This window comes from Heteronotia binoei, chromosome 11 (assembly GCF_032191835.1).
Source record: "Heteronotia binoei isolate CCM8104 ecotype False Entrance Well chromosome 11, APGP_CSIRO_Hbin_v1, whole genome shotgun sequence".
In the NCBI taxonomy this organism is placed as follows: Eukaryota; Metazoa; Chordata; class Lepidosauria; order Squamata; family Gekkonidae; genus Heteronotia; species Heteronotia binoei.
Window position 1 is genome coordinate 9,136,349 of NC_083233.1, and position 26,810 is coordinate 9,163,158.

Genomic DNA, 26,810 nt, shown 5'->3' on the forward strand with positions numbered 1-26,810 from the left:
CGTATCACTTGGGAGGCTAGCCCTGTCCACACACGGGCATGCTCCACAGAATTTGGTCCTGAGGGTGGAGGCCTCTACCCCTGACCCAGCAGGTGCCACCCCAAGCCTGCCACCACCCTGACTCAGACCACCTTCTAAGAACACCCACGCTTTGCCTCTCTGCAAGAACTGGCTGCTGGCCTCTAGCAGCCCCCTGGCACGAATGAAACATTCCATAACATCAAGAAAGACGAAAGAGGGAGACACTCACCCTTACGAAGCTGGCGGGAAACCATCCTTCTTCGTCATCAATCTGACCCCACCACCAGTCCTTGTTGGAGGCATCCAGGACCTTGATAACGTCTCCTGCTTTAAACGCCAACTCCCGGTTGGCCATGGTGACGTGATCCCATACTGCCTCAGCGCTTACAATAGAACCGCCACTGATCAGCTTGAGGAACAAAAGAAGGGACAGTCAGGAAACAGGGCTCCTTCTCCCCAGGGAAGCATGCACGCCCTCTTCCCACCCTCTTGTCACAATCCGCAAAACAGCAGCAAGCATGCCGTCACTTTGCCACAACACAGCATTGCTGGTTGAAGATAACAGATTTTTTTTTAAATGCTCTATGATGAACATCAGCCATTCAGAGTGATTGTTTTTAAAACAGTCTAGCTTCAGAGAAGACTTTTGCATTTGTTAATGATGCACCAATGTTTTAGGCATATCATGTTCCATTCACATGGCATGCAGACTCCCTAGGCATCTATTGGTCAGCCTCCATTGATCGTGTTGAGAGATCTATTGGTCACCCTCTAGGCTTCCCAATCCCCAGGTCCCAGCGGGGGATCCCCCGTTTTCACAGGCTTCTCCCCGCTCCCAGCCAGCTGGCCGGAGGGGGAAGCCCCGCCCCCTATAATCACCATGTAGTTTTAGAGCTCCTGCAGGTCCGTTTTTAAAATATGTGCCTTTAAGGCTGAGCAGGAAACAGGAAGGGCTTCGGAAAACAGCCCCTCCCTTTGTTTTGCTTTCGTTTTTAGATCAAGTAAAGTTCTGCAGGAAGAAGACCCAGTAAGTATTTGTGTGTGTGAGAGAGGGAGGGGGCAGGGGATTCTCTGGTTTGGAGGCCCTCCCCCCCCCCTTTAGAAAGCGTGGCGGGGGGAGGGAAATGTCTACTGGGCACTTTATTATTCCCTATGGAGAACGATTCCCACAGGGAATAATGGGGAATTGATCTACAGGTATTGGGGGCTCTGGGGGGGCTATGTTTAGAGGCACCAAATTTTTAGTATAGCATCTAGTGCCTCTCCCCAAAATACCCCCCAAGTTTCAAAACGATTGGACCAGGGGGTCCAATTCTATGAGCCCCAAAAGATGGTGCCCCTATCCTTCATTATTTCCTGTGGAAGAAAGGCATTTAAAAAGGTGTGCTGTCCCTTTAAATGTGATGGCCAGAACTCCCTTGGAGTTCAATTATGCTTGTCACATCCTTGTTCCTGGCTCCACCCCCAATGTCTCCTGGCTCCACCCCCAAAGTCTCCTGGCTCCACCCCCAAAGCCCCCAGATATTTCTTGAATTGGACTTGGCAACCCTATCACCCTCTAAGCTAGGCTGCACCATTTCAGTCAGTATGCTTAAAATGGGCATCTTGGGGAGAAGAGTTCTAACCAAGCCCTCTTCTGGGTAGTTTCCTTTCCATAAGAGAGCACTCCATCATGCTGAACCCCCCACCCCTGCTATCTAAAGTGGCACCATCAAGTTTACACTTCACTTCACCAACCAGTGACTCACTGCACCCACCCTACTGGGTCCCATGTGTGTGCGCATGTTTGGGCTGGTACTTCCTGAATGACACTCAAACCCAGTGAATGAGTATCACTTGAACATTTTTAAATCTCCAACCCAGCTCCAGCTCACATCCAGCTCTGTTTTGGACCTCAAAATTATCCCTCGTTACTGGTAGCCCCATCAGGAGGTATGGATTCCAGCACCTGCTAAAAACCTGCTTCCCTGATTTTTTGAGCCACAATGCATTGGGAAGTTTTGCACCACCAATTTCAGCGTTCATTCTGCACCCAGAGCCCCAAATGAGAACAAAGTCCACAGAACACTGTAGAGCACCCATTCGTAGTTGTCCAAAAAATTGCTTCAACTACTGCTTCCTAACTAGCAAAATTTAGTGCAACTGGCTTTTCAGCATCTGTGTGTTCTCACTCAGCCCTGCAGAGTCTGATTTCCACCCCCTTTCTGTGCAGCTGCTCCACTGGGGAGGCAATTGTTGACACAGACAGACCAATCAATCACAAATCATACAAATCAGTCATCAGTAAATGCTATGTTTTTAAAAAATGCCATTCAATTTTCATCTAGGTTAACCTTAGCAACATTTATGGCTGATGATCTCTCTGGATCAGCAGCATTTTTGCATGTGGAGTTTTACGTGGAAAAAAAAAAAAACCTGATTCAAACTCGTTTGGCAGCTGTTTGGGCTGTTTGGTGACAAACTGAAAAGTCAAGGCTCAAATCTAATCATCTCAGTCGAACATGGAAAATTTGACTATCCGACATGCTCCGTATGAAATGTGTGGTTTCCTTGCTTCTCGCCCCAGAACATCGTCTGAAAACTTTTGCCTCAGCTTGGAGACTATGTGACTGAAGCATTTATCCCTTTGAGAATTCTTTTCACTTTCCTCCAGGACTGCCCTCCTCTCCTCTCCCCTCCCCTCCCTTTTTTGTCCAAGCCCTTGATCTTTCCAACCAGCTCTCTTCCTTCTCCTCACCTGGCAAATCACCCACTCCAGAGAAGCACTAGCCCCTTTCTGGCTTCACCACTCAGAGTTCAGAGTCACGTCCCCTGGAACTAATTCTGAACTAATTTCAACTTCCAACTTCAGCCCTGTTCACAAGCTACAGTGAACCCATGCACAATCCAGGTACAGCATGAGCTTGATTTTTCTTTGTACGTGTGTTGCATAGCCGCCCTGAGCCTGCTTCGGCAGGGAGGGCGGGATATCAATATGAAAAATAAAAAAATAATAATAATTCTCATGTCACATTCAACGCATTTAAAGTTGAACACCATATTTACGGAGGTACGGGTCCCTGGTTTCATCTGTAAAGAGAACACATGCTGCCTCTTCTGCACATACAAGCAGAATGTACGTGCTGTCACAGTAACTTCGGATTCGGGCTTTAGATAATGCATTTTATAGAGTGAATCCATAGTTGAAATTTTTAAAATGAGAATAGCTGGTGAGATCAGGGGATCAATTCAGGGTAACAATCACCGGCAGGCAACAAAGTAAATAGTTTTCCAGGAACTGTCCAGCCTAAAGTAGTCACAGAATCATAGAATCATAGAGTTGGAAGGCACCCTCAGGGTCATCTAGTCCAACCCCCCTGCACAACGCAGGAAACTCACAAACACTTCCCCCTAAATTCACAGGATCCTCATTGCTGTCAGATGGCCATCTAGCCTCTGTTTAAAAACCTCCGAGGAAGGAGAGCCCACCACCTCCCGAGGAAGCCTGTTCCACTGAGGAACCGCTCTAATGGTCAGGAAGTGAATGCTGCCAGGAACACCTCTGAAACTCCTAGCTCATGTATACAAAAATGGTGACCTGGAGTGGTGACTCTGGTTACAACCGCGCTGACAGGACCTGAGGTTTTTTAAGAACATAAGAGAAGCCATGTTGGATCAGGCCAATGGCCCATCCAGTCCAACACTCTGTGTCACACAGTGGCCAAATAACACACACACACACACACACACATTGTGGTTAATAGCCACCGATGGACCTCTGCTCCATATTTTTATCTAAACCCCTCTTGAAGGTGGCCATGCTTGTGGCCGCCACCACCTATGTATTTCGTAGTCTGGGGATTACAGTGCAATCCCAGGCAGCATTTATTTCTATCTACCAACCTGTTTACAACAGGCATCAGCGCCATCTTGAAAATTCCATGACTGATGAAAAGTGGCATACAAAAGTAACTAATTCATCATTAATTACAAAATAGTATGATATAACCACAAGGAAAACAAGAAGAAAAACCCAGGGCTGCCACTATCAGTAGCCAGCACACTGGCTTGATTCAGACATAGGACAAATACATGGTTTATTTGAACTACAGTTCATCTGGGAAACAGGACTGCATCTTCACAGAAGTACAAACATCCCCCCCCCCCACTATGGCCATAGCAGCAAGTCGGGTGCAAAGTGAACATATGAAACTGCCTTATACTGAATCAGACCCTCAGTCAGGTCCATAGCCACGGTGGGGCCCAGGGGGAGAAAGGCCCCTCCACCCAAGCCCCACTTCCACCTGTGTGGCCCCTCCTTTCCCCACTGCTCTCCCTGCCGCCTCGTTTTTGCTGCCATCGCCCCTCTCCCTGGGCTCTTCCCACCCTGTTCCTGCCTCCCCCGTTCCTCCCACAGCCCCATTTTTGCCTCCGCTGCTCCCCCCGGGCTCTTCCCTGCCTCCCCCACTCTCCCCGCAGCCCCATTTTCGCCACCACTGCTCTCCCCGGGCTCTTCCCTGCCTCCCCCACTCTCCTCGCAGCCCTGTTTTCACCGCTGCTCTCCCTGGGCTCTTCTCTTTCCTGCCTCCCCCGCTCTCCCCTCAGCCCCGTTTTCACTGCTGCTCTCCCCGCGTTCTTCTCTTCCCTGCCTCCCCCGCGCTCCCCTAAGTCCCGTTTTCACGACTGCTCTCCCTGGGCTCTTCCCTGCCTCCTCCGCTCTTCCTGCAGCCCCGTTTTTACCGCTGCTCTCCCCGGCTCTTATTCCCACCCCCAAGAGCTTGAGAGAGAGAGAGAGAGCTAGGTCCAGAGGCTGGCTGCTGGAAGAAGCAGCCAAGACTCCACAGCCCCCCCCACCCAAAATTTTATGTCCTGGGCCCCCCCACCCAAAAATGTCTGGCTATGGGGCTACCCTCAGTCCATCAAAGTCAGTATTGTCTACTTAGACTGGCAGCGGCTCTCCAGGGTCTCAAGCGGAGGTTTTTCACGCCTATTTGCCTAGACCCTTTAAAAAGTGTTTTTAAAGTTAGGAATAGTGTCAACATGCCTTTTCCTTTCCTTGTTTGTTGCTGCACCACCACCCTCTTCCTTCTCTTTTTCGCTATTTTGCTTGTGCAACACCACACGTGCAATGGAAATTTTATCCCAGAATCTAGCCTGAGTCTCAGGAGGAAAGATGGGCTATAAAAACGAGTTAGCGTGGTGTCTGAACAGAGTTGTACGATGATGGTGGAAAGTGCCATCAGGTGATAGCTGATCTATGGAGACCCCATGGGGTTTTCAAGGCACAAAAGGTTCAGAAGTGGTTTGCCATTGCCTGCTTCCGTGTCACAACCCTGATAATCCTTGGAGGACTCCGTTCCAACTACTAGCCAGGGCTGACCCTACTTAGCTTCTGAGATCTGACGAGATCCAGGTGGCCTGGGCCATCCAGCTCAGGGCAAGCTGTATTATATGCCTAGTTAAGTTCTAACTCATACCATACCATAGACCTTTATTGGCATTAATACAAGAATACAGTATACTTTGAAACCAACAGTGACACTATAGAATATAATAAAACCTTAGAAAAAACCAGCAAAAGTTAAATGACATAAAATAGCAGTAGGCTATGCATGAGTCAAAGCCTCTCTGATTTGGATCGCAACCTGTAAAAAGCAAGCAACGTGAGTAGTGACAAAGTTGTGTTTCCCATGGAGTAAAAAACGAACCTTGGCATTGTCAGAAAGGTCTTGATGGTCAGAAAGCAGTGCATCTAGATATCTTGCACGTGGACTGCTATAAAAAGGGCAGTCCAAAAGAACATGAGGGACCGTTTCGATGGCTCCTTGACTACAAGGGCATCGTCTAAGATTGCGGGGGATTCTGTGGTATCTTCCGAAAAGGATGGCCGATGGTAATGCATTAAATCTAGCCAGCATGAATGCTCTTCTTTGGTGAGGATCAGTTAAAAGGAGGAAATAGGGAGCTAAAAGCCCAGGAATCTGGGATAAACCCAGATAGCTTGGGGAGCAAGTTTTCCGAGCTGCCTCAGTAAGACGTTGCAACTGGATATCTAGTAGTCTACGTTTGATGGATAGATAAAATGCATCCAAGGAAATTCCTATGGATGTGATTTTCTTTTGGATCAGGGTCAACCATTTGGATGCATGGTGGTCCATCAGCATCAAAAGGGTGAAAGAATTCTAACTCATGTGCTTCAGTGAAACAGTTCACACAATCTTGCTTTGTTTCTTGTGTTATAACTGCACGGTTCCCTTACAGTAGTTTTAAAGAAACGACACAGGCTGATGGGGCTGCCGACCACAAGCCTGTTAGCTGCTACAGCAACACTGCCTTCCTCATTTCGACACTCCCTTTTTTACACAAACGGCTGCTCTGCAGTTCTATGTCACCACTGCCAAGGCAATCGACAGGTGATTCCATTTTGTATCGAAACACATTTATCGTTAGGGGAGAAAGGGATGCAAGAATAATATCAGTTCATGGAGCATTCGGGCAAGCATGAAGCTATAATGGATTAAAATGTAGCATGAATTGCTATTAGAACTCATGGATTCTGCACAGGGAACACGTGTGGTTATAAACAATTAAATGGGTATTGAACAAGTGTGATGCAGACAAGGCGAGTATGCAAAAGCACAAATCCATTAGCTACAAGAAAGGGGAGAAGGCTTAGTCATTGTAAGGTTGTGCTTCAGTCACGTGAGCAGCTGATCTACAGATCATGCAATCTGCACGGCTGGTAAACTGATCTGCAAGTCTCATGATCCAAAACTGACCTACAGGTTCATCATGTACAGAGACTCATGAGAGACAGTGTGGGATGGCACTTGGAGCAGTAGACAGGACGAAGCTCATCGGCTGATAGGACAGTCGTCTCTTTCAACCTAACTGATTTCACAGGCTTGTTGTGAGGACTGAATGGGAGGAAGAACCCACGCAGGACACTCTGAACTTTTTGTGGGAAGAGTTGGGGGTGGGGGGAGGGGACAAGTTTTGGTGGGGTCAGGCACACCGAAGTGGGGGATGTAATAAGGCAAGATTTCTTCTTGTCTTTGGTAAGGGAAGCATTCTAACTTGGCCTGCAGGGTTTAAGCCTTAAATAATCAAGTGCAGAGAGAAGCATCAGGGCAGCAACGGAACTTTTCTTTCGAGGTTCTTTGCCCCACGTCTGCTTTGGAAAGAGGTGACACTCGTATACCATCTCTGGGGGAAACACCAAGTAAGTATTTTTTAAAAACTTAACCACAACAACTGCTCTTAAATGAATAACACATTTTTGCTTTGCGGTTATACCATAAATGTATGCATTGCCTTTGAATCCACTCCCAACGGTCCTCTGCTCCTCCAACACTGACATCGGAAAGGCATTCCTGTGCAAACTGCTTGAGGGAGACCACCAGTGAAATACAACATCCAGTCTCAGCTGGTTAAGTGCTGAAGGCCCATTTAAAACATAACAAGAAGCCACGATGGATCAGGCCAATGGCGCATCCAGTCACACAGTGACCAAAATCCAGTTGCCATCAGGTGGGCCACCAGCAGAGCCAGAAGTCCTTCCACTGTTGCCAAGGATACAGAGCATCACTGCCCTAGACACACTGTTCCATCTGTATTTATAACCATCGATGGACTTCTGTTCCATATGTTTATCATGTTGAAGATATGCTGCTCTGAAGATGTGTGGGGTGGCCTCGGCTGGTAATGATCCCGTGAAACCTATGCCCCTCCCCTGATGGACCACACAGTTCAATGGTCAATGATGCACAGAAGAAGATTCCAGATTCCATCTCTGGCATCCCTAGTTAAAGGACCTCTGGCATCGAGGCTGGAAGAGATTTCTTCGAGAACAGCTGCCAGTAAGATGGAACAGCATCAGGCTACAGAGACTACTGATCGTACTTCATGTCCCAGCTAGATCTGACAGGCTTTCCCGGGTTCACCCTGGAGATGCACTGCCTTTTTTTTAAAGTCATTTCCTAGCCAGGAACTCTTTTAAACCACAGGGGCTTGATTCTGGTCAGGACCACTGCAGCACAGGGGAGAGGAAGGTGCTGCCTTCCCTCTGGCCAGACAATGACACAGGGGCATTATTTGCATAGATATTGGATTTATATCCCGCCCTCCACTCCGAAGAGTCTCAGAGCGGCTCACGATCTCCTTTCCCTTCCTCCCCCACAACAGACACCCTGTGAGGTGGGTGGGGCTGGGGAGGGCTCTCACAGCAGCTTCCCTTTCAAGGACAACCTCTGCCAGAGCTCTGGCGGACCCAAGGCCATTCCAGCAGGTGCAAGTGGAGGAGTGGGGAATCAAATCCAGTTCTCCCAGATAAGAGTCCGCACACATAACCACTACACCAAACTTGCTTTCCATACTGGGAACTCACTTTTTAAAAGGGCAGCGCATCCCGAGGCCTTCCACACCTTGTCATATACTGGATCGTTAGTATTTTGTGCTTATGATTTTGATAAATCAGGGAAAAGTTCAGATAACTGAATTACTCAGATAACTGGTTTGGCTTATCCGCTATTCCATTCTCTCTGTTTCTTCAAATATGCAGCTCGGCAGTTCAGTTTGAGCTGAAGATGTTTCTGGCTTTTTAAAAAGCTGAAGGGTAGAACCGGGATGCGATGGTTTCATCCTGTTTCCCAATTTAAGAGGTGGGATACTGTGCTTAGGGAAGGGGGAAGTCCTCATTCAAGCAGCCTGGGTTCCTAAAGTCCTTGCGGAGTTTCTAAGAAACTGGGATCAGATCTCTGGGCCTAAAGGTGGAAAACCAAAACAGCACCCTATATAGGGAGATTTATTACCCCATGCAGCAGTCTACCAAATATTATCATGCCCAAAGTCCCACTGGAGCTCTTTCAGTGGGGTTGCTCAGGAAAGTGAGTGGATTGACCCCTCTGGTCACAGTTACTGTCTCTAATGGTGCCCACATCTGCCAACAGACTTGGACCGCTGGTAAAGGTGTCATTGTTTGAGAGGTGACTGGGTCCCTTTTGCCTGCAAGCCTGGAGAAGCAACACCCAAGGGGAAAGACATACAATGAGCCCTGCCAGGTTCAAGACTCAGCATCTCAGCGTAAAGGGGCTGCACATAACCGGGAGAACCTATGCCTGGACTCTGATGAGCTGCTGCTGGTCAGGGTCAATGAGGCTGAATGAACCAGTGAGATGGGTTGATGGTCCAACTTGGTTAAAAGAAGCTCCACATGTTCAAGGGTGAATTCACCTGCTCCCAGGGTCTTCACCAAATACGTCTGCGTCCAGTTTGCTCCTAGTTTGCTTAAGAAGGAATGGAGCAAAACTGTGTCTGGGATGAAGCTCAGAGTCGGAGCACTTTCTCGTCCATGTATAGCAAATCACAACTAACAAAGCGGAGAGCCCCTGAACTCTCATGACACGAAGTGGGTAGCCCTGGTGGCATTTCTCTTCTTACATTCACTTGTGTGGGCTTTCACCCCTGTCCCACCAACAGGGTAGCAGCAGAACAGCCAGATTTGAGTCCAGGAGCACCTTAGAGGCCAACACGATTTTTCGGGTATGAGCTTTCAAGAGGCAAAGCTCCCTTTGTCAGTTGCTGGATCCAGCTATCTCATCAATAGAAACACTTGGCGATCTTTCTATACCTTTCTGATCACGTCTGCTCATCCACAAGTAGAATCAGGCTTCCTCCTCTTTTTCTGCATTCTATTTTTTTGCCTGTTTTTTTCTGACTGCCACTACCATCAATGCGAGGGGGCAGGGTCCCTTGCAGGATTTCTCTAGCTCTAACTAACCAGCTAAATCCCTTGGCCACTCTTTCCTCTCATCTATGGTTACTGCAACTGAAGCATCTGAAGAATATGTAAAGTACTTCTGAGCATCTACATGACCGCATGAAGCAGCCTTATACTTTATCAGACCATTGGTCCATCAAGGTCACTACTGTCTTCTCAGACTGGCAGCAGTTCTCCAGGTTTCAGGTAAAAGATTTTCCACATCACTTATGACCTGATCCTCACTGGAGATGTTGGGGACTGAACCTGGGACCTTCTGCATGCCAAGCAGATGCTCTACCACTGAGCTATGGCCCCTTCCCTAAGGTTGCTTATCCCTCAGAAGCCAGTTTGGTGTAGTGGTTAAGTGCATGGACTCTTATCTGAGAGAACCAGGTTTGATTCCCCACTCCTTCACTTGCAGTTGCTGGAATGGCCTCGGGTCAGCCATAGCTCTTGTAGGAGTTGTCCTTGAGAGGACAGCGGCTGTGAGAGCCCTCTCGGCCCCACCCACCTCACAGGGTGTCTGTTGTGGGGGAGGTTGTGAGCCGCTCTGAGACTCTTTGGAGTGGAGGGCGGGATATAAATCCAATATCTTCTTCTCAGCCCAGATCAATTGCGGATCAAGTCAGACTACTGGCCAATGTAGCACTCAGAACTCTTGACTGCAGCTCTTCAGAATCTCAGGCAGAGAAGGTTCTTTCTCAGAATCTGCCAGCTGAGATCATTATCTGCTGATACCAGAGACCTGCCACCTACCAGCCCTTAGACTTAGCTGATAATTAAACGTCCCTGAAGAAGGCAAAGTCCATGGCTCTGGGTTGGGAAACATCTGGAGATTTTAGGGATGAGGGGAAGGGACAGACCTCAGTCCATGAAGTCCACCCTCCAATCAGCCATTTTCTCCCCAGGAACTGGTCCTGGTCATCTGGAGATCAACTGTTAGAGCAGGAAATCTCCAGGTGCCACCTGGAGGTTGACAACCCGAAATGCAGGGGAATCCTGCAGCTGCTTTGGAAGGCAAACTTCAAACCACCAGCAGCAGCAGCAGCTGCCATGTAGATGAAATCATCCCCCCCCCCCACCTTGCCTCCCTTGGTCCTTCATCAACAAGGGCAGAGCAACCTATTTCTTTCGATAGGGCTGAAGCAAGAAGAAAGGGCTGTGGGGAGCTCCAGTGATTTCCCCATTCTTCCTAGCGATTCACCACTTTCTTTTTCTCAATGAGAACAGCATACATTTCTCTTGGGCATGCGCAAGCTGCTATGAATCGCTTGCCTGGTTCCCTTCCTGGAAACCAACTCTTAGATACGTTCTGGTTAGAAGGACCAGATCGCAAGTGATATGAAAGATCTCCACCTGAGACCCTGGATAGCGGCTGTCATTCAAGAATGGACAGGAGTGGACCTTGATAGATCAAGGGTCTGAAGCCGCAGAAGGCAATTTTGTGTGTTCACATAAGCATTTCGAAGCTGACCTTTTTCTTGAAGACACAAACCAATTAAGAAAAAAGGTGATTTGTAAGTTCTATTCCCTAATTTTTGTGCCGAGCTCTTATAAGAACATCCAGTGCGAAGAAGGTCCCTGCAGTCCTGGGATGGTCCAGTGCTGCATGCAAGAAAGATGAGTTTATCTCAGGGCAAAGTTTAGAATTTTGTAACCCTGTCCTCTCCAATCGGCAGCAGCCTACTCCTTCTACCTGCATGGCATCACAGAGACAGGGTTACTTGCTGCCTGACAGGGAAGCGTATCTCTTACGCAGGAACACCAGCGAAAGAGCCAAAGGCAAGTCTGTAAGCATCAAGCCTGCTTAGGTAACCTTGTCAACAGTCATGCAAACTCAGTCCTCTAATATTTCAGTGATGTATAAGGATAAAGAATAAATTCATCCACACAAAGCCAGTCCATGTTAGCCGGTGTCCAAGGTTTTTCTTGCCTTTGTCAAGACTGATGGCTTTTAAGTGGAATTCAAGGATCTTGTCATTGTCTCACAAGGCTCTAGCTCTTTCTCAGAGAACCCACTCCTTCCATACAAAGAATGAGTCTTGATAAAGGCAACAAACTGTTTGACACCCGCTAATGTGGACGGGTGGTGTGTAGGTAACCTTGTCTGCATCTTGACTCCCTTGTCATATGAAAGGGAAAGCACTGCCAAAGATGGGGGGGGGGGGAAAGAACACCCTCCTTGCTTAGAATGACACGGTGAGAGCAGCAAGCCAGTAAGCACAGAGGTCCAAAGCACACCAAGGGACAGCAAATCAGTATGATTAAAAGGTTGGAACACTTTCCCTATGCAGAAAGGTTTAAACGCTTGGGGCTCTTTAGCTTGGAGAAACGTCGACTGCGGGGTGACATGATAGAGGTTTACAAGATAATGCATGGGATGGAGAAAGTAGAGGAAAGAAGTACTTTTCTCCCTTTCTCACAATACAAGAACTCGTGGGCATTCAATGAAATTGCTGAGCAGTCGGGTTAAAACGGATAAAAGAAAGTACTTCTTCACCCAAAGGGTGATTAACATGTGGAATTCACTGCCACAGGAGGTGGTGGTGGCTACAAGCACAGACAGCTTCTAGAGGGGGTTAGATAAAAATATGGAGCAGAGGTCCATCAGTGGCTATTAGCCACAGTGTGTGTGTGTGTGTGTGTGTGTGTGTGTGTGTATATATATATATATATATATATATATATATATATATATATATATATATATATATATATATATATATATATATATAAAATTGGGGGGGGGGGCACTGTGTGACACAAAGTGTTGGACTGGATGGGCCATTGGCCTGATCCAACATGGCTTCTCTTATGTTCTTATGCTCTACAGAAGACAGAAAATGGAGATCCAATCCCTTGCCAGCCATGGAATTACCAATAAGACCAGAGAATTACCAATAAGACCAATAAGACCAGAGATGGTGTCCTAAAGAGATTTCATATTTGCAGGAAGAAATGAAGTGTCCCTCCCCATTCAACTCCCCCCCAGTGTCAGTGAAATCTTGCAGATACCGGCCATCTTGAATAGATATCTAGACGTGGGGGAGGTAGGCTGCAAACACAACCCCAAGAATTTCACCAAACTCGCCAAGAAGACGTGCTCCGGTGTAGCAACTGCTCAGAGAATCCCATCAACTGCAGCTTCGGAAAGGGATTCAAATGCTTTCACTAACTTCACCAGCAGACAATCTGCTATGCAGACTCTCTGGATCCTACACTTTTGGTTATTAAAAAAGTGCTAGAGAAAAATAATTAATAGCTAATAATAGTGCAACCCGCTCAGAAGACAAGGTGACACCGGCCAGCCTCGAGAATGACGACAGCCCAGAATATCTCTTCTCTCCCTTGGTAATAAAGGCCTTCCATTTAAATTCCTCACTGGAAGTACAGGCCGTGCGGAAAGCTGAGGGCTACATTCCGTAATCAGTCCCTCGTCTCCTTCCAGGTCACTTCGCTGAAGTATTTCTGCCTCTCTGCTGTTCTGCTCTCTCTCCCTGTCTCCTTACTTAGCACTTACAGCTCACGAACTTGCGTAGAAAGTCTCTCACTGGAAAAGACCAACTCGGGTTCCATTACTTATTTATGAGTCTCTTTCGCTTGTTCTATTATCGTCCTCCCAAATGGAATTCCACAAGAATCTCCTCCATCTGGATTCAGCTACTACTGACCTCATCTTGCTGCTTAATAAAATAAAATAAAATAAAATAAAATAAAATAAGAAAACGGGTGTATTTAAAGCTGTTATGAACCGGGCTTGTAAACAGCCCTAGTAGGGCTACAGCAAGGAAAGAAAGCTTGGACAGGTAGCCTGGGAGATATGTAACTACTACGGCCTAATCTGAAAGCCATCCGAGCTTGGTCCCAGGCATGTTTCCCTGGCAGTAAGCCCCACTAATGTCGATGGGATTTCATGCAAGTACGTGCTCGGATCACTGCCTGAGAAATTTAAAATACTGTCCAAGGGAAGATATCTGCAATACAATTAAGGACTTCTGACTCTTCTCAAACTGGTTCTGGGAGATCAATGTGACAGCTGCTCTGGTGCCCACTATAAAACTGAAGGTGAAGTTGGTGCCTCTACACCCCAGCCGCTGGCAGGCAAATGGGGGCGGTGGCCTTCCTGTGCTGCTGCTGCGCTGAACGGGAGCATCCCCAGGAGGAGAGAGGGACCTTTGGTCTCATCCAGCAAGTACTGATCGGCTGCAGTGAACCAGTGGAGGACACCACCCCACCCCATGTTCCTTTCAGTCGGAAGCTGCACACTGCATCAGGGACTCTTACGGTTTCTGAAATGTATGCGATTCCAAGAGAAAACTATATGCTGTGCAAGTGCAGATAGCGCCGGCACAATTTTGGCTTGTTAACCCCCTCTTCCCCCCCCCCTTTAACAAATGGATCCCCCCACCCCACACACACACACTGGTAAATCTTGGTTTTCAGAAACTGATGTCCTAGTCCTGGCTGGCCCAATTATATGTTGTTGTTTTTTGCTCACATGGGTGGAGTCAAACCTGGCTATTTGATATAAGGATGGACAGACGCACAGGCAGATCCCGTTCACATGCATGTACATGGGCTGCTGTGGCCTCCAATTCTTCATTTCCCATTTTCATAATCCTACTATTTCCCAAATCTCCTTTTCTCATTCTGCTTATCTCGCTGCTATTCTGGGAACCCTTGCAGAAGCAATCTCATCATTTTGTGGCAATTCTGAACTTGCTGTTTTGTTGGGTTTTTTTAACTTAAATTATTGCAGAGTGGTCCTCTCTTAAATAATTTCTCATGTTTCTTTTTTCCGCCCGTGCAAAAAGGGGAAGAAGAATTAATTGACACCAATCAGAGATATATTTATTGATTGTTCTTATCTTCTGTATCCCAACGCCCACCCATTTTCCCCTCAAGAGACTGCCACTGAGGAGGCTGGACTGCAGATGACCTGGTTGGCTGCTCAGAAGAAAAATCTAAGAAAATTTTCCACAGTATTCTTAGAAATCTCCCAGGAATGTGGGTTGGTTAAGCTGAGCAAAGGCACAACAGCTATGGCAGCAAGACTTTTTTCTGTAAATCAGTGATGCCAATCAAGGTCTTTTCCTGCAGTACAAATTGCTATAATCGGCGGAAGAGTTCTTGCACCACTGCAGTCTTGCACGGTGGCGCATTCAGCATGAACTGTGCATGAGAGCAACATCTAAGGAATGTGCATCAGCATCATACAAGGACGAAGTTCTGGCACCAGGGCAGGCTCGACCAAATTGTGAAACACCAAACTGAACACGACCCACTGGCCTTGGTCAAGTGCCTGGACCCCCACCCCCACCCCCACCCCGCCCCAATTTCTGAAGTCCAACCAGGCAGCAAAAAGTCCCTGAGGGGCCTTGCTACATGGCTGGTGGGGAGACTGCATGCATGGGGTCCTTTCCAATGAGGGAAGCCAGTGCATCTGAACCATGAGGCCTGCAGGTGGTCAGACAGTGGGGGGAATACAGACAGGGCCTATTGCTACAAAGGGATTCTAGATAGATAGATAAATTTATTGTCATTGTTCTCAAGAAAATGAGAGCAGCGAAATGAGGTGCTCTTCCACAAACATACCAACACATCAACACCCACAAAAGGACATATACATAGACCATTTAAATGCATCTAAAAACACATAACCATTCATAACCCTGCATTTAGCTTAACCACGGCACTTGGATAGAAGCTGCCCTTGAATCTATTTGTCTTTGCCTTCAACGCTCTATATCGCCTACCTGACGGTAAAATCTCAAATAGCAAGTGGCCCGGATGTGAAGGGTCCCTTAAGATCATTTGTATCTTCCTTCTACATCCCATATCATACAGATCCACCAATGAGGGGAGAGAACATCCACAAATCTTCTGTGCTCTCACCATCACTCTTTGGAGCACCCTTCTCTCTGCTTCCATGCAGCTCCCAAACCACACGCAGAGGCAATAAGATAAAATGCTCTCAATGGAACTACGGTAAAAGGCAACCAGCAGACTCCCTGACAGTTGTAGTGATCTTAAGAGTCTTAAGTAGTATAGTCGTTGCTGGGCCTTTTTCTCTAGAGCTAAAGTATTTGCTCCCCATGTTAGATCCTGTTTCATAGTAATTCCCAAAAACTTCCATTCTGTCACCTGTTCTACCATAACCCCATCAATAAACAACGGCTGAATGTCCACTGGGGCTTAGGAAAGGTTAGGAAAGGCCTGTAGGACCAGGGCGCAGGAACCAGGAAGAGCAGAGAGGACGAGCTTCCTACTTTTCCCCAGTCTTCTCTTCTGAGGGAAACGGTGCTCAACATGGCAAGAACAGAACATATAAGGAGGGTATGAAGTTCCAAACGAGGATCAGCATAGGGATAGTACATAAACACCTAGTTTCTTTAAATGAAACTAAGTCCTCAGGGCCAGATGAATTGCATCCAAGGGTTCTAAAAGAGCTTGCAGATGTAATTTCTGAGCCTCTGGCTAGTATTTTTGAGAATTCTTGGAGAACAGGTGAGGTGCCAGAAGATTGGAGGCAGGCGAATGTTGTCCCCATCTTCAAGAAGGGGAAAAAAGATGATCTGGGTAACTACCGACCCATCAGCTTGACGTCTATACCTGGAAAAGTTGTAGAACAAATCATCAAACAGTCGGTCCTGAAACATTTAGAAAGAATGGATGTGATTACTAAGAGCCAGCATGGTTTTCTCAAGAACAAGTCATGTCAGACTAACCTGATCTCTTTTTTTGAGAAAGTGACTACCTTGCTGGATCAGGGGAATGCTGTAGACATTGTTTATCTTGATTTCAGTAAGGCTTCTGATAAAGTTCCACATACTATCCTTGTTGACAAGTTGGTAAAATGAGGTTTGGATCCTGTTACCGTTATGTGGATCTGTAACTGGTTGACAGATCACACCCAAAGAGTGCTTGTGAATGGTTCCTCATCCACTTGGAAAGGAGTGACAAGTGGAGTGCCTCAAGAATCTGTCCTGGGACCTGTATTGTTCAACATCTTTATCAATGATTTGGATGAAGGAATAGAAGGAAAGCTTATTAAATTTGCAGGTGATACTAAATTGGGAGGGGTTGCAAACACAAAAGAAGACAGAAACAGGATACAGGATGACCTTGACAAGCTGGAAAACTGGGCTAAAATCAATAAAATGGATTTTAACAGGGATAAATGTAAAGTTCTGCATTTAGGTAGGAAAAATCCAATGCATGGTTATTAGATGGGGGAGACTTGTCTTAGTAGTATGTGCGAAAAGGATCTAGGGTGTGAGTGGATCATACACTGAACATGAGTCAGCAGTGTGATGCGGTGGCTAAAAAGGCAAATGCAATTTTGGACTGTATCAACAGAAGTATAGCGTCCAGATCACGTGATGTGATGGTATCGCTTTACTCTGCTCTGGTAAGACCTCACCTGGAGTATTGTGTTCAGTTTTGGGCACCACATTTTAAGAAGGATATAGACAAGCTGGGTCCAAAAGAGGGCGATGAAGATGGTGAAGGGTCTGGAAACCAAGTCCTATGAGGAAAGGTTGAAGGAGCTGGGCATGTTTAGCCTGGAGAGGAGGCGGCTGAAAGGTGATATGATCACCATCTTCAAGTACTTGAAGGGCTGTCATATAGAGGATGGTGTGGAATTGTTTTCTGTGGCCCCGGAAAGTAGGACCAGAACCAATGGGTTGAAATTAAATCAAAAGAGTTTCTGGCTCAACATTAGGAAGAACTTCCTGACCGTTAGAACAGTTCCTCAGTGGAACAGGCTTCCTTGGGAGGTGGTGGGCTCTCCTTCCTTGGAGGTTTTTCAACAGAGGCTAGATGGCCATCTGACAGCAATGAAGATCCTGTGAATTTAGGGGGAGGTGTTTCTGAGTTTCCTGCATTGTGCAGGGGGTTGGACTAGATGACCCTAGAGGTCCCTTCCAACTCTATGATTCTATGATTCTAAGCAGGGTTGACAAGTGCCACACACCCCGAGGGACTTTTGAGGACTGACAAAAGGGGAACAATGACTTGCAAACAGGAAGGGAGCAGAACTAGTTGGATTGTGAGGGGCAAGGGATCGTGGATTGTGAGGGGCAAGAAGAGTTAGTGAAGCTATGTGACCTCAAAGGTTTCTTGGAGAAGCAGGGGCTGCAGGGCTGGGTTCTTGCTTAGCTCTGAGAAGGTTTGAATTTGCTCTCCTTCTCCGATCTCAGAGCAGGTTCTCCAGCCAAGTGACCTCTTGGGGCATGACCATGGGGAGGCTGGCTTGCTCCTCAATCAGTGGTGGTGAAGGAGAAGGTAATGGGGCTTGATATGTGCCACTCATTGCTGTCCAGACCCATGCCATCACTAGCCAGATCCAAAGTGAGGACCTACTGACGTCCTGGAAGCACTACTGGGGCTTGGCTTGCAGCTCTCAGCCCCTGGCAGCATGCAGGAAGAGACAACTGCCTCCGGAAACACCAGCTGGGTATGAGTCAAACCCTGGTGGCAGTGCTGGAGAACAGGAAGAGATGACCTGGGAGAGAGGGCTGCTTGGGGTGGAAGCACACCTTCAGTTGGCCCTGACTGCATTCAACTGGACAGTTTACAAGCTGTGTGGTGCTGCTACAGAGAGCTGTGGCTGGAGAGTATACTAAAGGTAAAGATGAAGGTAGTCCTCTGTGCAAGCACCAGTCGTTTCCGACTCTGGGGTGACGTCGCATCATGATGTTTTCACAGCAGACTTTTTACGGGGTGGTTTGCCATTGCCTTCCTCAGTCATCTACACTTTCCCCCCAGCAAGCTGGGTACTCATTTGACCGACCTTAGATGGATGGAGGCTGAGTCAACCTGGAGCCGGCTACCTGAACCCAGCTTCCACTGGGATCGAACTCAGTTCGTGAGCAGAGAGCTCAGACTGCAGTACTGCAGCTTTACCACTCTGTGCCACGGGGCTGCTGGAGAATATGCTGGAGCACTGTAATTCAGAGATCGGAGGTCTTCCTCCTGAATTGAAGCTGATCTGTAACCAGGAAACATATGAACATATGAAGCTGCCTTATACTGAATCAGACCCTCGGTCCATCAAAGTCAGTATTGTCTTCTCAGACTGGCAGCGGCTCTCCAGGGTCTCAAGCTGAGGTTTTTCACACCTACTTGCCTGGACCCTTTTTTTGGAGATGCCGGGGATTGAACCTGGGACCTTCTGCTTCCCAAGCAGATGCTCTACCACTGAGCCACAGCCTCATTCATGGCTCTCCAGGGTCTCAAGCTGAGGTTTTTCACACCTATTTCCCTGGACTCTTTTTTGGAGATGCCAGGGTGTTTGTTGTGGGGGAGGAAGGTAAAGGAGATTGTGAGCCGCTCTGAGACTCTTTGGAGTGGAGGGCGGGATATAAATCCAATATCATCTTTTGCTTCCCAAGCAGATGCTCTACCACTGAGCCACAGCCCCATTCATGGCTCTCCAGGGTCTCAAGCTGAGGTTTTTCACACCTATTTCCCTGGACCCTTTTTTGGAGATGCCAGGGATTGAACCTGGGACCTTCTGCTTCCCAAGCAGATGCTCTACCACTGAGCCACTGTCCCTCCCCAAAACATATGAACATATGAAGCTGCCTTATACCGAATCAGACCCTTGGTCCATCAAAGTCAGTATTGTCTTCTCAGACTGGCAGCGGCTCTCCAGGGTCTCAAGCTGAGGTTTTTCACGCCTATTTGCCTGGACCCTTTTTTGGAGATGCCAGGGATTGAACCTGGGACCTTCTGCTTCCCAAGCAGATGCTCTACCACTGAGCCACCGTCCCTCCCCAAAACATATGAACATATGAAGCTGCCTTATACCGAATCAGACCCTTGGTCCATCAAAGTCAGTATTGTCTTCTCAGACTGGCAGCAGCTCTCCAGGGTCTCAAGCTGAGGTTTTTCACACCTACTTGCCTGGACCCTTTTTTTGGAGATGCCGGGGATTGAACCTGGGACCTTCTGCTTCCCAAGCAGATGCTCTACCACTGAGCCACAGCCTCATTCATGGCTCTCCAGGGTCTTAAGCTGAGGTTTTTCACACCTACTTGCCTGGACCCTTTTTTTGGAGATGCCGGGGATTCAACCTGGGACCTTCTGCTTCCCAAGCAGATGCTCTACCACTGAGCCACCGTCCCTCCCCTGAACACTAATTCACGAACTTGAATACTAAGTGCCAAAGCCTGTAGCCCGAACAGACCTCCCTTGAGTAAGGCATAAGGTGTTGGCTAACTTGCGCCAGAAACACACAACCCAGCGTCAGAAAAGGCCTCAAGCCCAGTCTCAGGCACAAATAACTAAGCACTACATGGATTATCCCATTTCATCCTGATTTATTATCATGTACTCCTGCCCTGCCTTGCTCTGCCGTGGATAACCCAGGCTAACCCTATCTCATCAGAACTCAGAAGTTAAGCAGGGTCAGCCCTGGCTAGTATTCCTTGACTATCAAGGAATACCTGGAGGCAGGCAATGGTGAATCACCTCTGAATGTCTCCTGCCCTGAAAACCCTACAAGTCAAGCTGTGACTTGGTGATACCTTCCACCAACACACTCCATGCCTTCACTGGATGACCCAGGCCAGCCTGGTTTTGTTAGATTTTGGGAGTTAAGCAGGGTCCCCTGGTCAGTACCTGGACAGGAGACCACCAAGGAAGTCCAGGGCTGCTATGCAGAGGAAGGCAATGGGAAGCCACCACTCTTGCCGTGAAAGCTCTGTGGGGTGGCTGTAAGTCAGCTGTGAATGAACAGCACTTCCCACCACCAGACCAGTCCAGAGCAGCTGTTCCAGAGAAAAAGAAAAACGCCACTTTAGACATTACACTTGGGGCAACTAGAGATGTTTCCCAGCCCAAACACACCAAAGACTTTGTCATTCCCTCCTGTGCCATCCCTGTCTAGATCCAAAGCAAGGCACCAGAAGCAGTCTTTGGGCCCAAGCAGCACCTCGACAGACGTCCCCTCCGCTGCTGACTGTGGTGCCCAAGCAGCACCACGACAGACGTCCAAGGGCCTAAGCAGCACCACGACAGACGTCCCCTCCGCTGCTGACTGTGGTGCCCAAGCAGCACCACGACAGACGTCCAAGGGCCTAAGCAGCACCACGACAGACGTCCCCTCCGCTGCTGACTGTGGTGCCCAAGCAGCACCACGACAGACGTCCAAGGGCCTAAGCAGCACCACGACAGACGTCCCCTCCGCTGCTGACTGTGGTGCCCAAGCAGCACCACGACAGACGTCCAAGGGCCCAAGCAGCACCACGACAGACGTCCAAGGGCCTAAGCAGCACCAAGACAGACGTCCCCTCCGCTGCTGACTGTGGTGCCCAAGCAGCACCACGACAGACGTCCAAGGGCTTAAGCAGCACCACAACAGACGTCCCCTCTGCTGCTGACTGTGGTGCCCAAGCAGCACCATTTGGGCCCAAGCAGCACCACGACAGACGTCCAAGGGCCCAAGCAGCACCACGACAGACGTCCAAGGGCCTAAGCAGCACCACGACAGACGTCCCCTCCGCTGCTGACTGTGGTGCCCAAGCAGCACCATGTGGGCCCAAGCAGCACCACGACAGACGTCCAAGGGCCCAAGCAGCACCACGACAGACGTCCCCCCTCTGCTGACTGTGGGGCCATAAGAAACTACTTTGGCCAATAACTTGACTTGCATTACACAGGAAGTCACATTGCCAGCTCTTTCTTGGCTGTTCTTAACCTGTTTGGATGCAAATCTTCTCTTCGCATGGTTTGGGACTATATGCTCATCACTCAGTGGCCACAACAAGCTGTACAGCACCATCCCATAGCATCGAGGACTGACTTAAATGTGCAAATGAGGCATCGCAGACTGAACACCAGAGACAGAACTTCACAATTGCCTCACATGCGGTGACAGTCAGATGAAAGCTTGACGGCAGGGAGTCAGGCAACAAGTAGGGAGAGTGCTTGCTGTCCACACCCCCTCCCCCCTCCATCAAAACAGCAAGGCCATGGCTGAATCCTCCCCCCCCCTCACTCCCATTTCTCATAATTCAGAGAAGACAAGGCAAGCAGGGCCAGGGAGGAAGAGAGCAGAAACAGAGGCTGAAGTTGGCTCAGGGTCGTCCTCACTACAATGAACTCTGGATACGATGGGACAGAAAAGGTTCACCCCCCCCCCCATACTTTTTTTTCTCACTCCGAGGCATTTTTGGAACTTCTGAATCTATGCGCCAAGATGAATTTGCGGTGCCTATTAATTTACAATAACCTCTTGGGACCAGAGGCTGCAAATATCATGATTTGTGATGCTGTGAATACTATAAGTAGAAGCTGGGGGAAGTGAAGAAGAAGGCAGTCTCTCTCTCTCTCTCACACACAAACGCACACATACCACAATCCCCACCCCAACTATGGCTGCTAATACTTACAGCTATGTATGACAACTCCTGGTGGGGTTTCCAAGGCAAGAGACGTCCAGAGGTGGTTTGCCTTTACCTGCCTCTGCACAGCAGCCCTGGACTTCCCTGGTGGTCTCCCATCCCAGGGCCGACCCTACTTAGCTTCCAAGGTATGATGACATCAGTCTAGCCTGGGACAATACTGAGATGCTGACCATCATTCCTTATAGCAAATGCCCTCTTCCCTTCCCGTTACTTGATGATGATATTGGATTTATATCCCGCCCTCCACTCCGAAGAGTCTCAGAGCAGCTCACAATCTCCTTTCCCTTCCTCCCCCACAACAGACACCCTGTGAGGTAGATGAAGATATTGGATTTATATCCCACCCTCTACTCCGAAGAGTCTCAGAGCGGCTCACAATCTCCTTTACCTTCCTCCCCCACAACAGACACCCTGTGAGGTAGATGAAGATATTGGATTTATATCCCGCCCTCCACTCCGAAGAGTCTCAGAGCAGCTCACAATCTCCTTTCCCTTCCTCCCCCACAACAGATACCCTGTGAGGTAGATGAAGATATTGGATTTATATCCCGCCCTCTACTCCGAAGAGTCTCAGAGCAGCTCACAATCTCCTTTCCCTTCCTCCCCCACAACAGACACCCTGTGAGGTAGATGAAGATATTGGATTTATATCCCGCCCTCTACTCCGAAGAGTCTCAGAGCAGCTCACAATCTCCTTTACCTTCCTCCCCCACAACAGACACCCTGTGAGGTAGATGAAGATATTGGAATTATATCCCACCCTCCACTCCGAAGAGTCTCAGAGCGGCTCACAATCTCCTTTCCCTTCCTCCCCCACAACAGACACCCTGTGAGGTAGATGAAGATATTGGATTTATATCCCACCCTCCACTCCGAAGAGTCTCAGAGTGGCTCACAATCTCCTATATCTTTCTCCCCCACAACAGACACCCTGTGAGGTAGATGAAGATATTGGATTTAAATCCTACCCTCCACTCCGAAGAGTCTCAGAGCGGTTCACAATCTCCTTTACCTTCCTCCCCCACAACAGACACCCTGTGAGGTGGGTGGGGCTGGAGAGGGCTCTCACAGCAGCTGCCCTTTCAAGGACAACCTCTGCCAGAGTTATGGCTGACCCACGGCCATTCCAGCAGCAGCTGCAAGTGGAGGAGTGGGGAATCAAACCCGGTTCTCCCAGATAAGAGTACGCACACTTAACCACTACACCAAACTGGCTCTCATTCTTGACAGTTCACTTTTAAGACAAGAAGGACCCATTTACTCTCCGTATAATTAAGGTCTCCACTAGGGATGGGCACAGATCAAAGTACGAATTGCAATTGATGCCTAAAATAGCTAATTCATGGTTTGTCTGAAATCAGTTTGGGAAGGGGTTTTTTGGTAGGAGAAGCCCAGCAGGAGCTCATCTGCATATTAGGCCACACCCCTGACACCAAGCCAGCCGGAACTGCGTTCCTGTGCATTCCTGCTCAAAAAAAGCTCTGAATTTGTTAATTTTACTGTTATTGGTTTTTAACTTTGTACCACTTTGCATTCCAAACCCTACCAGCTATATGTGGCTCTGCTTACTGTACCCCATTCCACGTCTGAAGAAGTGTGCGTGCACACGAAAGCTTCCGTTCTGAATAAAACTAAATTGGTCTTAAAGGTGCAATCGACTCCTATTTTGTTTTTCTACGGAAATATGACTTGACCTTTTTTTCTTTAAGCTTCATCAAGAACCCACCAGACAGAATAACGCTATGATCTTCAGCGGTTTCCAAAATCTCCCCACTCCCCCCCCCCCCAACCAAGACTGGCAATGCCCAAGATTCTGTGATATTCAGCCATTCCTTCCATGTTTCAATGGACAATAGCCCCAGAGTACTCCAGGGATCTGGAATAGTTCCAAGGCAGCAGGTTTTACCCTTCCCCTTTCCCCCCACATGCTGGATTTAGGCTTACTGTTCATGTTGGTTTGTTCTGAATAAAATCATATTCTGTTTACCTTGAAACGACCCTCTTTATACTCCGGAAGGGATGCAGATACTGTCCTATATATCTAATGTATTTCTATGCCCAGGGCAGCCCCCTAACTGCATGAGCCATTCCCTGTCCCCCTATGGAAATCTAGCACAATCCAAAGGTCCCACAGCTCTCATGCTCAGAAACTGGGGTGCACAAAATCTACATACTCCTGCAGGCCAAAGTCACATGTGTGTTTCTTAATTTTGCTTTCTCCACCAATCGAACAGAACAGTTGAAAATGTGTTTTTTTTTTTCTTCCTTAACTTATTGTAGCATTTGCTTCTCTCAGTCTCCCTTTAACAAGGCAGGTGACATTTTCCTAGAGAGAGTACAGTGTCTCTTAGGGCAGGGCACAGGGTTGCCAATTCTGGGCTGTGAGGTCCCTGGAGCTTTGGGGGTGGAGACTGAGGAAGGCGGGGTTTGGGGAGGGGAGGGACTTCAGCAGGGTACTGTGCCAAAAAGTCTAGCCTTCAAAGCAGTCATCTTCTCCAGGGGAAATTATCTCTGTTGTCGAGAGAAAAACTGTAATTCTGTGAGACCTCCAGGTCCCACCTGGAAGCTGGCAACCCTATGAGAGGGCTCTCAGTTTTCTTGATTGACTGAAAGCTGCAGCCACTAGAAATACATGCATGCAGGCGTAATTTCATAGAAAAAGAGGTTCTGGAGCTCATTGTCACATCTTCTTTGCATATGCCACACACCACTGACATCGCCGGAAGGTGTAAATTATATCAGCTCAGCATCTACCTTAAAATGGCCCCATAGCACAATAATTTGTGCAGTAGCTCACAACTTTAATGTCAGCTCACAAAAGTAGAATTTTTGCTAACAAGACTCTGCAGCTTAGAGGGAACGTTGCTCCCATCTTAATTTTAAAATTACTTTCTCCTATGTAGCATGCTGAAGATTTCCATTTGTCTGCTTTATATGTTTTGGTTATTTCCCCATTTTTTGTGGGGGGGAATATTAGAAAGTTTGTCAGATCTTAGTCTTCAGTAAAATCCGCACAGGGGGTTTGAGCAATGGAGCCCAGAAGCAATTATTGGGGGGAGGGGTAAAAAAAGAAATAGCACAATAAAATCTAGAGGTTCTGGAGCTCTGCTCCGATGAGCTCCTGCCCAAAATGAGGCCTGCATGCGTGTGTGGGGCATTCCAACCCTGAGAGATATGGGGTGGAACTTTGCCTTCCTCTCCCCTCCCAGGGCCTGCTGCTGTGCCAAATTCCCCCTCGCAGCCTGCAATTCAGCAATGCGGAGTGCCACAATCTCCCTCAGTTTTGTCCAATTTGGGTGAAAAACCATGAAGGCACAGCCCAGTGAAAAGGCAGCAGAGGTCTTTCGCTGAAACCAATGCGAAATGATAATGGAATAGAAGTCTGGGAATGAAACAACAATAATGAAAGAAATAGTAATGGGGGGGGGGACACCATGCCAAACAGTCCAATAATAAAACAGCCTCTTTTGGGATTTATAACAGAAATGAAAGAAACTCCAGCGCGTGTCTAGCAAATACTGCCAGAATAAAAGGTACCCAGAACAACACAAAAGAAAATAATGTTATTTTTAAATCTGTTGTAGGATGTTTAGATGGGGTATTTGTTTAGTTTTCATATTAATTATAATTACAAAACACCTCATTTTTTTGTTAATTATTGTAATTAATAATGAAAGAAACGCACAAGCCTACGGGTCTCACGCTGCCTCGGGGAGGGGGGGGGATGCAACGGCATGTAATAATTGCTTTCGTCAAATTTTATTTTGCTTTTAGACACTTGGGGGGAGGGAGAAGCTGACACAAGCCTCACCCCCACCTAAACCCTGAATTCTGTGAGCATGACCCTGTTCTGCATCTTATCTAAACCACTGATATATTTTTACTACTTAAAAGAGGGAAAACAGGAAACCTGACCAGTTTATCAGAAGCCGGAGTGCCCACATTTCGGAACATGCACAAAGGATTAAGGAACAGGGAAAGGGAAGCAGGATGATGTGTGACAAACATAAAATGTTAACAGGGAAGTTTGGGGAAAGATTAGAACATCAGCCAGAAGATGGTTTGTTTGCTGGGCATATAAATTTGGAAAACTGCAGCGAGCCATCTTCGCAGTAGGCTTTGGGAGAGAACAGAAAGGAACGTTGCAGCCTGGCCTAGAGATCGATTTCTGCCACTGAGGGGAAAATGTAGCAAAATGATATAAAATAGGCAGCAATCCCCAGGGAAGAATGAAAAATCATAACAGTGAAGAAAAGGAACAAAACTGTGGAAGTATCGACAGAAGCTTTGGAATGAAATAAAGGGAAGCAAACGCAAAATAAGGTGACAGAAATTTGTCTACATTTCAAGAAAAAAAATGGAAACAGTAAGTAATAAATAAAAGTAGACAACGAGTATTTAAAGAAAGCTGCATTCTTAATGACTGCCTGCCAGGCAAACCTACACCCATTGCCACTGGGATATACCGTACTTCTTGACAGGGGCCCACGAGAAACTTTCCTGGTAGTTTAAATGGCCCATCCGCCCTGATGTCAATCTATATAGTTGGGAGAACTCTTCAGAGGTAGAGATTCTTTCCTTCTGCACAACTGTTCTAACAGGCGAATCCTTGGGCAATTCATGAAATCTGATGT

The 26,810-nt window shown here is 47.7% G+C and overlaps 1 protein-coding gene across 7 annotated transcripts in view; it reads right to left on the reverse strand.

The window, feature by feature from the left end:
* Positions 1 to 26,810, reverse strand: part of ARHGEF9 (Cdc42 guanine nucleotide exchange factor 9) — a 497,418-nt gene that overhangs the window by 154,375 nt on the left and 316,233 nt on the right. For all 7 annotated transcript variants that reach the window (XM_060249023.1, XM_060249022.1, XM_060249025.1 and 4 more), the window contains one exon: positions 251 to 430. In XM_060249023.1, coding sequence (XP_060105006.1) covers positions 251 to 430 — 180 coding nt within the window. The remainder of the gene's footprint in view (positions 1 to 250; positions 431 to 26,810) is intronic.